The 13610-nt window shown below is 44.4% G+C and overlaps 1 protein-coding gene across 1 annotated transcript in view; it reads right to left on the minus strand.

Annotated features, from left to right (window-relative positions):
• Window positions 1-201: 201 nt before the first annotated feature.
• The window catches only part of LOC115466826 (lysozyme C, milk isozyme-like), a 28967-nt gene continuing 15558 nt past the window's right edge, over window positions 202-13610 (minus strand). Inside the window, exons 4-5 of the mRNA XM_030198372.1 lie at window positions 9613-9691; window positions 202-425 (exon numbers count right to left, since the gene is read on the minus strand). Coding sequence (XP_030054232.1) covers window positions 371-425; window positions 9613-9691 — 134 coding nt within the window. The 3' untranslated portion in view covers window positions 202-370. The remainder of the gene's footprint in view (window positions 426-9612; window positions 9692-13610) is intronic.

Genomic DNA, 13610 nt, shown 5'->3' on the forward strand with positions numbered 1-13610 from the left:
GTTACAGAAATGTTTGCAGAAGCGACATACCTCCCTTGGAAAGGGTAAATGCACCACCACTGTTGGATAGATCTTATCTTTTGCTTAGCAGAAGCTGAGAAGAATCCGGTTATCCAAACAAAAAGGTCTTAAGTTAGGAACAGTAAATACAATTCAATCTATAAAATTATTGGTTTCACCAAGAAAGATGAAGACACTGAATTGATTATTTGTAAGTGATTTAATGGTAGACAGTTAATGCAGACTGCTGAATGTACTACAATGATTGAATTTAAGGAAATGTATTTTGACAAATTTATTTTAATACAGGATATTTGAGGATAAGCTGAACAAGGCACTCAAAGGAAGTTTTCCAGAGTCAAAGCAGGAATCAACAGTTGAATCTACGCAGATCCCTCCCCTTACAGTTCTGTACCCAGGGAGTCCTTGAATAAAAACAGAAACAATAGATTGAAGAAATACATGCTTGACTTATGACAGAAAGTCAAATATTAGGCACGGCCCTTTTCTCCAGGCACATCTGGGCTCTTTTTCTGAACAGATTTCAATGAAATGTGGTATGAAAGTTTGACCCTTAACAAGAGGCTCTCCCAAAAAACTTCAGCCTCATCTTAGGCCATTAAAAAAAATTACCACATGAGAAGTTACCTCCATCCATTTTGCAGGCAGTAAGGGCTCACATGGTAAACCTGCTCTAACCATTTAGTAAGCACTAATGTAGCTGCACTAACTGATTAGCACAGGAATTCCCCCTCACCCCATCATAAAAGAAAAAAGAAACATTTTTTAGCACATAGATTAATGCACCATAGATTAGTATACCATTCTGAGGTGTGTTAGGCGCATGTTAGCTCCAAATGCAGCTTAGTAAATGGATTACTAATTAAGAGCTCTGGTTCCCTGAAATGGCTTGTGAAGTGCACATTTTTCCCACTAGTGAACTGGTAAATGTTTCTAATATTTTTGTGGTAATGAATCCTCTGCTCTAAAGTTCAGTGTGCATGTTAAATCTGTTCATCACACATTCTAAATAGCATGCTATGTGCTATGGCCATAGCTGAAATACTAAGGGCTAGGTTTACTAAGTGGAGCTATGGGTGTATTAACGTTTTTAACGCGCGTAAATGGTTTATGCGCATTAAACGCTAATGTGCCCATAGAAATGTATAGGCGCATTAGCATTTAACGTGCCTTAAATTTACAGGCACATTAAAAACGCTAACACACCTTAGTAAACATACCCCTAAATGAGCCTCTGTTTATGTTTTCAGCTAAGAAGAAAAATCAGTATGGATATGCATGTAATGAATAATGTCTGATGTTATTAGGCTTTAGAGTTGCATGGAAGTAAGCATTGTAGGCTGTCCTTGACAAGATTTCCTGAATGCTCACTGAAGCTTCAAATATAATTCTTGTTTAGGGTGGGTGTTAAATGTTAGCATATGTATTGGTCTGGTAAGCTAATGTTTTACGACTAGGTGGAAGGATTTGTCCCTATTGTTTATGCAAGCATTTAGCTGGGGTATTGAATAATTTCTCAGCTTCTTTTTCCTTTATGAACTGTTCTGTTTTTGGCTACTTAATTGTCTGCAAAGACATGTTGTGTGTCTAGCTTGTTTCTTTTAAATTTTATGTATTTACTTGTCTGATCCACTAAGAACTTTAGAATAACGGAATAGAAGTTTTTAAAAATAAATACCCCCCCCCCCCCCTTCTCTAGCATTGCCCCTCGGTGTACCTATCCCTTCTCCCTACATACCTAGCATCTCTTCTCTGTCTCCCTGTCTCTCCCCTCTCTCCTCAATTCTTCCCACCCACACTCCCCCTCCTCACAGTTCACTTTGACTCCTTCCTTGGTCTTCAGTGTTTCTCATTTTATGGTCCAGCCATCTTTTTCTCCTTTTTCTTCCCCTCCCCCCAATCTCTCTCTCTCTCTCTCTCTCTCTCTCTCTCTCTCTCTCTCTCTCCAAACAGTTGGTTCAACATCTTTTCCTGTCACTTCTCCTCCTCCTAGTCCAGCAGAACAGCACTTAATTCTTTCTACCTGGGTAAAGCACCTTGTTCTCCTTCACTCTTGCCTACAGGTCCAGCATTTTCCCCCTTCTCTCCCAGCTGGTCCAGCACTTCTCCTTCACTTCTGTCCCCACGGATCACTGGTGTTGCTAGCCTGACTTGTTCATTGCCAGTAGAGGCACTGCAGCGAATGAAAGGAGCTGTCTTGGGGCCTAGGTCTTCCCTATGACATGTCCCACCTCCTCTGATGCAACTTCCTGTTCTGCATGGGAAGGATGCATCACAGGGAAGAATGAGGTCCTGAGGTAGCATCTTTCAATTGCTGCAGTGCCTTTACTGGCAGCAAACAAGGCAGGCTAGCAGCACCATTGCACCAGTGAGGGAGAGAGGAAGAACTGCCAGCAGTTGGAGTGGCCTTGAAGCTCATGGCAGCCTGGGACAATGCTTACAGTGAGTCAGGGGTCCTCTTGTGGAGGTCACACTTGCCGCTGGGGAGGATTAACTTCCCCAAGCCTCTTATATAGGCACCTATGAACCCTCTTTCTTGTTAGCCACATAGAACCAGATATATGGGATTGGGTGGCCTATAAGGGCTGTGATTGTGATAACAGTGTGCCTATATATAGGCACCCAGAGGCTGCCTACTTCCCTTCATTGAAGGGGAAAGGGGATGGGATTTGTTATACTACCTTTCTGTGGTTACAGTCAAAGCAGTTTACATATTATATACAGACACTTATTTTATACCTTGGGGCAACAGTTAAGTGACTTGTCCCCAGTCACAAGAGCTGCATTGGGAATCAAACCAAATCCCCCTGGTTCTCAGGCCAGTGCACTAACCATTAGGCTACTCCTGCACTATCTTAATGAGACACATATTAACAGGGTAAATACACATGTATGCACTTAGGTGTGATCACTAGTATAAATGTTTGCATCTAAGCTCCAGTGATAAGTGTGTAACTTACAATCTTCTGTCAGTTATGTGTGTAATTTATACCCCATTCACGCTCTGTCTATGTTTATGCCCACCTGCGAACTATACACTATTGAAGATATGTGTGTAATTATAGAATATGTCTAATACAGCATATTAGAATATACTGTATGCTAATATTTTAAACATTTATGTGCATAACTGATGCCTAAATGTTAGTGTCCACGTATACATACCCCCTAATTGATTAGTATAAAATTTTGGGGCTGGTCTCCAGATAACTTTGAATGCTGTCTATTATGGCAGTGTTTATATTATACTGACGCTTATCGTATTTCTGTTATATGATTGTTCTACAGTGATGTTAAATGTGTATATTTTTGATACTGTTTTATGTTAGTCCTATTTTTAGATTTCAATTTGCAGGTTCCAAATTTACTTCATTTGTTGTATTTATGTTTATGTTCGGTTATTTTACTATTGTTATGCTGTTAACAAAATTGTAAGCCTTACGTTAAACTGTACTTGCTGAACCCAACCTTGGGTGAGTCTCTTCATAAAGTACTCCTGGGGGAATTTTGCACAACTACACAGTGCAGAATTCTCCAGCCCTGCAGAACGCTCAGAATTCTGACCTTATTTTGATGAATTCTGCAAAGCTGCCAGCATCAAATTTCTCCCCAATCTGTCTCCCCCTTCCCCTCAGAGATTGGGGCAGGAGGAGGAAGAAGTGAACCGCTGCACATGGGGTCACTTCCTTTTCCTCTACCGGCATAGACCAGACTAGAGTCTTGTGGTTCTCATAGGCAGTTGAATCTAAGCCAGCAGGGGAGGAGGATATGACCCGATGTGCAGTGGTTCACTTCCTTCTCCTCCTGCTCGCAATCTCTGTGAGGGAGAGGGAGAGCAGGCCTCAGCTCCTCCAAGTGTACAATGGTGAGAAGGAAGGCAGACAAAGGTGATTAAGCCATTGGAGGAGGGGGGCAGAGAAAGGTGAATGTGCCATGGGTATGGTGTCTGTGTGTGTGTGTGTGGGGGGGGGGGGGGGGAGATAGACAAAGGTAAATATGCCATATGGAGAGATAGGCAGAAAATGATGAATGTGCCATTGGAGGAGGGGGACCATAGAATGCTGAGTGTGCCATTGGGAAGGTTAGTGAGGTGGAGCATGCAAAGGTGAATACGCTATGGAGAAGGTGGGTGGAGGAGGAACAGACAAAGGTGAATGTGCCATAGGGAGGGGGAAAAGCAGGGCAAGTGTGCCTTGGGGAGGGGGCAGCACAAGGCGAGTATGCCATGGGAGGGAGCAGAATAAGGTGAGAGTGCACGATGGGGAAGGTTGGAAGGGGTGGTAGAAAAAGGTGAGAGTGTGTCATGTGGAGAGTTGGAGGGGAGGCAGAGCAAGGTGAGTGTGCCATGGAGAAGGAGGGAGTGGAAGCAGAGCAACAGAAGAAGGTGAGAGTGTGCCCTGGGGTTTGGGGGAGAAGATAGCAAAAGCTAATAATGTGTCATTAGGTGATTGGGGCAGAGAAAGCTGAGTGTAACATGGAGATGGGGGGCAGAGAAAGATGAGAGTGTGGCACCAGTGTGAGAGGAGATCAAACTTGAAGTTGCAATGATAGAGAGAATCAAATTAGAGGGGGGGGGGGGGGGTTGCACTATATGTTAAAGAGGGATTTGAGTCAAATAATATAAACATGCCACATGACACAGATAGCAGCATGGAATCATTATGGATAGAAATTTTATTTGTAGGGATGTACTACCGTCGGCCAGGGCAGAACGAACAGACGGATGAAGAAATGTTTACAGAGATTAGAAAAGCTGGCAAATTGGGAAACGCTATCAAAATGGGTGATTTCAATTACCTTGATATTGACTGGAGAAATGTTACATCAGGGAGTGCCAGAGAGATAAAATTTCTAGATGTAATCAACAACTGCTTCTTGGAGCAGCTGGTCTAGGAACCATCAAGAGGGGGAGCCATTTTAGATCTGGTCCTTGGTGGCATGCAGGGCATAGTGCTTAGAGGTGGCGGTGTTGGGCAGGGCCGGTCTTAGCAAGTGCGGGGCCCTATGCAGACCAATTTGGTGGGGCCCCATCCTAGCCCCGCCCCACTGTAGCCCCACCCCCACCCTAGCTCCGCCCCATTGATACGATTATTCCATTTTTAGAACATTTTATAATGAAATTTCAAATAACGACAAATGAAGCTAAACTTGTACAAAAAAATTGATTGAAATAATAAGCACAATGCTATCATGAAACCTCCCCTCCCCAGAAATTATTCAGTTCAAGTCCACTACAATTAGTAGTTCCAATTCTCATAACAAAGGAGAATAAAGGAAAAATATTAAGAAAAGATTCAGTACTTTCAAATTCCCCTATTACTCTGTAACCCATATATGCAATAAAAGAAAAATGAAATGAAAAGATATACAATAAAATTAAGTGATGTGTAAGATATAATGTACAATATAAAAACATATAGACCACCAAGGTATTAAAATTGTTTTAAAATATATACCACAACTCTCTGACTCAAGAAGACTGCGACTCTGTCTGTCATCCATAATTGTCTGACAACACACAGAAAAAAAATAAGTAAAAATAAAATAGACACAATTAATACCTTATACACCAATATACCAGCCATACGGAAAATGCAGACCGTCAACAATATGAAGCTAGCAAGGGATCATAATACCACAATTCTCATGTAGAGCCACAAATCACCCTTTTAGAGGTAGTGTGTCATGATTTAGGCTCTACACCCTTTCTGATGTTTGGTGCCACCTTAGTAAGGCCAACAACCTAGTGAAAAAAAAAACAAACAAAAAGGGCTGCAAACTATACGCTAGCAGAATACTGTACCTTCCTTGATCACACCTGAAAAACACATGAAGGCAAAATACTGAACTGGAAAGTTACCTCAAGAAGTCAGACTCAGCATGCAGCAATACTACAAAAATTGAAACTTACTTGAAAAATATCACAGATGCACATTTCCAAAAACTATTCAAATTACAGCCCACCAGATAGAACAAATGTGGGGACTAAACTTCCATCCAATATCCTATTAGCATCCCAAACATATATATTCACTGCAGGGTTTACAAATTTTTATAGTCATCCACGATTTACTCCAAATTATTTTCGGGGTTCATCAGATCTAACTGCCTCTCACATCCATCTGAACAGTTATGTTCTTTGCGTCACAAGCGCAATGGTGTGGTGCAAATCCTCATTGAATCCCCTTCTTATCATTCATATCACACTGTTTAATTTCCAAGTCGTATAATTTATGTAATCCAGCAAAATTGTTTTTAATAATAAAATATGCCCAACATATCTCAGTGCATAAAATTATCTTTAAATGACGGCAGCTTGTAAACGCTAGGGAACCCCCACCATTTCCAAAAACTGACATATTCCAATTAATAAATCCTAAATAAAATAGTTTTTTTCTACCTTTGTTGTCTGGTAACTTCGTTTTTCTGATCATGCTGGCTCAGTATCCGATTGTGCTGCTATCTGTCCTCTTAACTCCGTTTCCAGGGCTTCCTTTCCATTTATTTCTTTACTTTCCGCCTTTCTTCTTCATTTCTTGCCCTACATCCGTAAGTAAAAGCTGGGTCCTCTGCAGACTTGACTGTCCAGTGGATCCAGCTTCTGCCTATTTTCTATATCCATGTGCACTTTTTCTCCTCTCTTCCTTTTCCCTCACCTCATCGCCTTCCTCACTCTTCCCTTGCCTCCATCCATGTCCAGCATTTCTTCTCTCTCCTCCATGCACCCATGTCCAGCAACCCTCCTATCCCCCCTGCCATCCATATATGTCCAGCAACCCCCCTGTCCCCTCTGCCATCCACCTATGTCCAGAAACCCCCCTCCCCTGCCATCCACCCATGTCCAGCGACCCTCCTGTCCTCCCTGCCCGCCCCTGCCATCCACCTATGTCCAGAAATCCCCCTCCCCTGCCCTCCACCCATGTCCAGTGACCCCCCTGTCCTCCCCTGCCATCCACCCATGTCCAGAAACCCTCCTCCCCTCCATCCACCCATGTCCAGCGACCCTGCTGTCCCCCCTGCCATCCATCTATGTCCAGCAACCCCCCCGTCCCCTCTGCCATCCACCTATGTCCAGAAACTCCCCTCCCCTGCCATCCACCCATGTCCAGCGACCCTCCTGTCCCCCCTGCCCTCCCCTGCCAACTGCCATCCACCTATGTCCAAACCCCCTCCCCTGCCATCCATCTATGTCCAGCGACCCTCCTGTCCCCCCTGCCATCCACATATGTCCAGAAACCCCCTCCCCTGCCATCCACCCATGTCCAGCGACCCTCCTGCCCTCCCCTGCCAACTGCCATCCACCTATGTCCAAACCCCCCTCCCCTGCCATCCACCCATGTCCAGTGACCCTCCTGTCCTCCCTGCCCGCCCCTGCCATCCACCTATGTCCAGAAACCCCCTCCCCTCCATGCACCCATGTCCAGCGACCCTCCTGTCCCCCTGCCATCCACACATGTCCAGAAACCCCCCTCCCCTGCCATCCACCCATGTCCAGCGACCCTCCTGCCCTCCCCTGCCAACTGCCATCCACCTATGTCCAAACCCCCCTCCCCTGCCATCCACCCATGTCCAGAAACCCCCCTCCCCTGCCATCCACCCATGTCCAGCGACCCTCCTGTCCCCCCTGCCAACTGCCATCCACCTATGTCCAACCCCCCCTCCCCTGCCATCTACCCATGTCCAGCGACCCTCCTGCCCTCCCCTGCCAACTGCCATCCACACATGTCCAGAAACCCCCCTCCCCTGCCATCCACCCATGTCCAGCGACCCTCCTGCCCTCCCCTGCCAACTGCCATCCACCCATGTCCAGAAACCCCCCTCCCCTGCCATCCACCCATGTCCAGCGACCCTCCTGTCCCCCCTGCCAACTGCCATCCACCTATGTCCAACCCCCCCTCCCCTGCCATCTACCCATGTCCAGTAACCCCCCGTCCCCGTCCCCCATGCCCTCCACCCTTGTACAGCACGAGACTCGTTTCCCTGATCCCCCTCCAGGCACCGGAGCCCCCCTCCCGTCCGAGCCCCCCCTCCCTGCCAAACGACCCTCTTCTACCACCCGACCCGGCCGGCACCTCACCTGACCCAACATTTCAAAAAAAATCTTCAAGCGGCGATGCCTGCGTCTGACTAGAAGAAGAAAAACCGCTTCGCGGTTCGTCCATTGGCCGGCCTTCCCTCATGTCCCGCCCTCTGATGTAACTTCCGCAAGGGTGGGACATGAGGGAATGCCGGCCAATGGACGAACCGCGAAGCGGTTTTTCTTCTTCTAGTCAGACGCAGGCATCGCCGCTTGAAGATTTTTTTTGAAATGTTGGGTCAGGTGAGGTGCCGGCCGGGTCGGGTGACAGAAGAGGGTCGTTTCGCGGGTCGGGGAGGGGGGGGCTCGGACGGGAGGGGGGCTCAGGTGCCTGGAGGGAGGGGAACGCGGAGAGTCCCGTCGTTTGACATGGGTGGAGGGTGGGCGAGCAGCGGCAGTCCGGCGGCGAGGCAGAGCTGAGGCGCGCTGCGCGGGGCCCCCTTAGGTGCGGGGCCCTATGCGGCCGCCTCGGTCGCCTCTGCCTAAGACCGGCCCTGGTGTTGGGTCCTCTAGAAAACAGTGATCATAACATGATCAAGTCTGAGCTACTATCTTGGATGAACCCGCAAAGAAAATCTACTGTAGCTGCATTTAATTTTTGAAAGGGCGACTATAATAAAATGAGGAAAATGGTTAAAAAGAAACTAAAAAGATTGGCTGCAAAAGTTAGGACACTAAATTAGGTGTGAGCATTATTTAAAAATACCATCTTGGAAGCCCAGTCCAGATGCATTCCACATATTTGCAAAGGTGGAAAGAAGAGAAACATCAGCCAGCATGGTTACAAGTTTAAGTAAAAGAGGCCAATACAGCCAAAAGATTGTCCTTCAAAGAATAGAAAAAGGACCCACATGAAGAAAATAAGAAGCAACATAAGCACTGGCAAGCCAGATGCAAAGCATTAATAAAGAAGGCTAAAAGAGAATATGAAGAGAAACTTGCCACAGAGGTTGCTATGGGGAGGGTGGGGGAGAGATACAATGATAGCTGGGAAGAGGAGGAAAAAGAATGAGAGGTAGAAGTGTATGCCTCAGAGGGAGGGAAAAGGAAAGTTTGGACATTCCATGCAGGAGAAGACTTTGTGGTCAGAATTAGGAGTCCTGCAGAGAGTTAGAGGGATAGAGAGAACTGCAGTTGGAGTGAGAGGTGGACCTGGGAAAGCTGGAGCTTGAGGAGGAAAATGGAATGGAATGTCAGGACTTAGGATTGGGAAATTCTGTGCAAAAACACTATATATAAATTGCAGAACTGTACAGAATTTTAAAAAGTTTTATGCAGAATTCCCCTGCACGGGTTATAGAATACTAGTATTTGCTCACCTAACTGCCTACAGTCAGGCACAAGCATTTCCACCTGTCATTTGGCTGGCATAAGTGCTTGCATCTAAAGTTTGGCGCATAATTGTTGACTGTCATTATAGAATCTGGTGCTTAAATTTTGGTGATCTGTAATTACCCCCTTGATGTGGTTAATTCCAAAGCTAATGAATAAACAGTTTGGAACATGTCCTTTACCAAGCATCAAGGCCATTAGGATCCTGGACAATTCTTTTCACACATCGTATGTCATCATAAATATTACTGTCCAGTAGGGCTGAAAAATATAAAGAGAACATAGCTTTAATTATTGTTCTGACCACTTACTATTTTCATTACAATAACATATTACATGACTGCATCAAAAAGAGCACCTAGTCCATCCAGTCTCTTCAGTTACTCCTGTCTACATAGCCAAGGGCATACCCCACTGCCAGACAAACCCCCTGCAGGATATCACTCCATATTCAATACAATCTTCCACCATTGTACTTCAATTTCCTGGGTAGCTGAGGATTCAAAATCCCTCTTTCACTTTCAGCACCTCTCCACTTATTATTATTTGTACAGTCTTATATCCCGCAAAACACCACAAACATTGTTGTGGGTAGAGTAAACAAACTGAACAAGCTGCAGGAATTATAAAAAATTAAACAGAAAATATAATATCCATTAAAGGTCATATTTCTAAATTAATAACATTTTTTAAAAAGAAATATCTTAAGAAATTTCCTAATCTGAAGATAGTCATAAATTCTTAACAGAAAAGCAAATCTAACTACAAAATCTTAAAATAATCCAAGCAACCACAAACACTAGCACAGCTGTTACCCACTATTTTGGCCTTCTAGGTCTGAAGATTTTTGTGCTACTGCCTAGGTGGTCATTACAATGTTTATCCAGCCTTCCAGAGACAGCCAGCTAAACAAGAACCCGTTTTTACAATGGGAGTTCTAGTCATTACTTTAGTAGCAACCTGGCAGAAAGATCTAGCTGCTAAGTAGTTATATCATTGCAGCCTGCCAGACAGACTCAGCAGTATGAGTGCCTAGGTATCTACAGCTTCCCAGATTAAACCAGTTGCTATGGTGACTGTTAGATCATGGATGTTCACCAATCTAGAAGATTGTCTCACACCAACCTGGACCCTTTCTGAACTTTTTCCCATTACAGTTGGAAAGGAAGGCAGATGTCATTGCTGGCTTTCACTTGCAAGCTTTTTTTCTATTTTTTTTTTTTTTAAGAAAATTATCACTATTGCCTTTATTTCTTCTGCTATATCGCCATTATTTTTGCAATAAGGATCCTCTCTACTTACCTCATCTATCACCAGTTCTGTGAAAAATTAAGTACTCATGTTGTTCATGATTTCACTTCATCAGAACCTCGTAACATGATCCTCTGTTCTATAATATCCTTTCCACTGAGACAGGTGAGCCTCATGTGCATTATTAATATCTTTATCATATGTCCCTAATCTTTCTCTTGTAGAGTATATATATTTAGATCCCTATGTCTTATCTCATAAGACTTGAGAAGCAGAACCTATGGTTCTAAGTCTTGAAGATCTGCCTTGTATATCATTCAGTTTTCTCTGTTTGTTTGTTTTGTGATCCGCTTAGGAATTTTGATAAGTAGAATAAAAGTGCTTTAATAAATAAACACACACATTATGCATTTCTTAAAAGTAAACTCAAAGCTATTTCTGGACCACCTTCATTTTCTTTATGTCCTATCAAATGCACGATCAATATTGCAGAAAAGGTTTCACTAAGAACCTGTGTAATGGCATAGTCATTTCAGAACAGATTCTCAAAGCTTTTATCTGGATAACTGCTGGCAAGAGGGATATACTACTACTACTACTACTTAACATTTCTAGAGCGCTACTAGGGTTACGCAGCGCTGTACAGATTAACAAAAAAGGACAGTCCCTGCTCCAAGGAGCTTACAATCTAATGGGCGAAATACCAAGTTGGGGCAGTCTAGATTTCCTGAATAGATTAGGTGCCGAAGGCGACATTGAAGAGGTGGGATTTGAGCAAGGCTTTGAAGATGGACAGGGAGGGGGCCTGGCGTATGGGCTCAGGGAGTTTATTCCAGGCATGGGGTGAGGCGAGGCAGAAAGGCAGAAAGGGAAGCTTGCCAGGTGCCCTTGGCCTGGATTGGCCGCTGTCGTGGACAGGATGCTGGGCTCGATGGACGCTTGGTCTTTTCCCAGTATGGCATTACTTATGTACTTATGTACTTAGCCTTGAGTTGGCGGTGGTGGAGAAGGGTACTGAAAGGAGGGATTTGTCTTGAGAATGGAGGTTACGGGTAGGAATGTAAGGGGAGATGAGGGTAGAGAGGTAGGGAGGGGCTGTAGATCGAGTGCATTTGTAGGTTATGCTACCAAATATATCCTCTGACCGTTTCAGCACTATCCAGATATAACAGCTGCATGATTGTCTGTTTCCTCTTTTCCCTCTACCGTCTGACTCCAATCTTCTCTTTTATAAGATATATAGCAAAATATCCATCTCTCTCTGTTCCTGATTCTTAGACTTCTTTTACTAACCCCTAGTCACCTATTCTACCAATGAGTCCCCCCCAGTCCCTGCTCATCCAATCCCATATGTTTCCTCCCTCTTCAGTAATCTTCTTCTCACAACCATGTGCCTTCTACCTCTGCCTTTTTCTCATCCCTCAACCCTCCCTTTTCATCTCCTTCTCAGGCCAGTTGCCTGTCTGCCCTTCTCCTTTCAGCAAAGGCCAGTTGCCTTTCCATTCTTCTTCTCTTCTACCAGTACATAGCACAGCATACGCTCTCCTTTGCCTCTGCCTTAATGCAGCAGTGAAAGACTGTTGTGTAGTTACTTGAGGTTTCTTTCCTCTGTGTCTGCACCCTGAGCATGCTTAGCACTCATGGGCAGGTATGTCCTAATGCTGATTTGATTTGTATTGAGATCAGTGTATAAAAATTCCTGCCTTTGAGTTCTAAGCATGTTCAGGGTGTGGGCACAGGGGAGGACTAAGCAATGATGGGGCCGATAGCTTCAAGTCTTTCACAGTTTAAAGGCAACTCTATAACCTACATGTTCACATTTACACACATTTATATTTTCAGACAGATCTGACCTCTCTCCTTGAAAAATTAGGAATTAGGCAGAATAGGTAGAGGACTTTTAGGGGCATAACTATCAAGGTGGGCTACTGTTAAGTTTTTTTATCACAGGTCCCATTTTATGCAATGAGACCTAGTTCCTAATAACTGGAGTTAACAGTAAAACAACAGATCTTAACGTAGCCCACATTGATAACTCCCCCCCCCCCCTTACATGGCAAATAGCCCTTTTGAAAAAAATATACTGTATATATTTTACAACTAGCCTAGGTCAACACAGAGGCCTAACTTGGAAGTATTTTAACAGAAACAGAAGAATATTGAAAAAGAAGGGCTTACTGTGCCCTGGGTCTTTGCCACAAGACAGGGATCAGGTTCTCTGATGGGACAAGGTGGGGTAGGATGGGAGGAGGGGAAGGACTGTCCACTTCAAGGCAAACTTTCGAGTTTAATGAAACAGTCTGCATAGCAAAGTGGTGTTTTAAAATAAATGTCTGTACTCAATACAATTCTGTAATGCAAACTATTAATGGCAACAGGTTGCAAAGCAAATGTGTAACATATAAACAAAGAAAGCAGAATAGGGACTAGATCCTCTCTTTTACACACTTGAGGGATACCCCCTTATCTTCTTTTGGCCTTCAGATTCCCTCTCCAAGGACCCGTTCCTTTTATCTTACTGCACCATATGCCCGGAATAGACTTCCTGAGCCGGTACATCAAGCTCCATCTCTGGCTGCCTTCAAATCTAGGCTAAAAGCCCACCTTTTTGATGCTGCTTTTAACCCCTTACTCACTTGTTCAGTACCCATGTTTTATGGTTTCCACTGCAGTAATTCCCTTATCTCTTATTTGTCTTGTTTGACTGTCCTAATTAGATTGTAAGCTCTGTCGAGCAGGGACTGTCTCTTCATGTTCAAGTGTACAGCGCTGCGTACGTCTAGTAGCACCAAAGAAATGATTTATTTACTTATCTGTTACATTTCTATCCCACATTTTCCTACTTTTTTGCAGGCTCAATGTGGCTTACATAGTACCGTAAACGGCGTTAGCTGATTCCAGTATGAACAAGGTGATATTGAGGTACATG

This window comes from Microcaecilia unicolor, chromosome 3 (assembly GCF_901765095.1).
Source record: "Microcaecilia unicolor chromosome 3, aMicUni1.1, whole genome shotgun sequence".
NCBI lineage: Eukaryota > Metazoa > Chordata > Amphibia > Gymnophiona > Siphonopidae > Microcaecilia > Microcaecilia unicolor.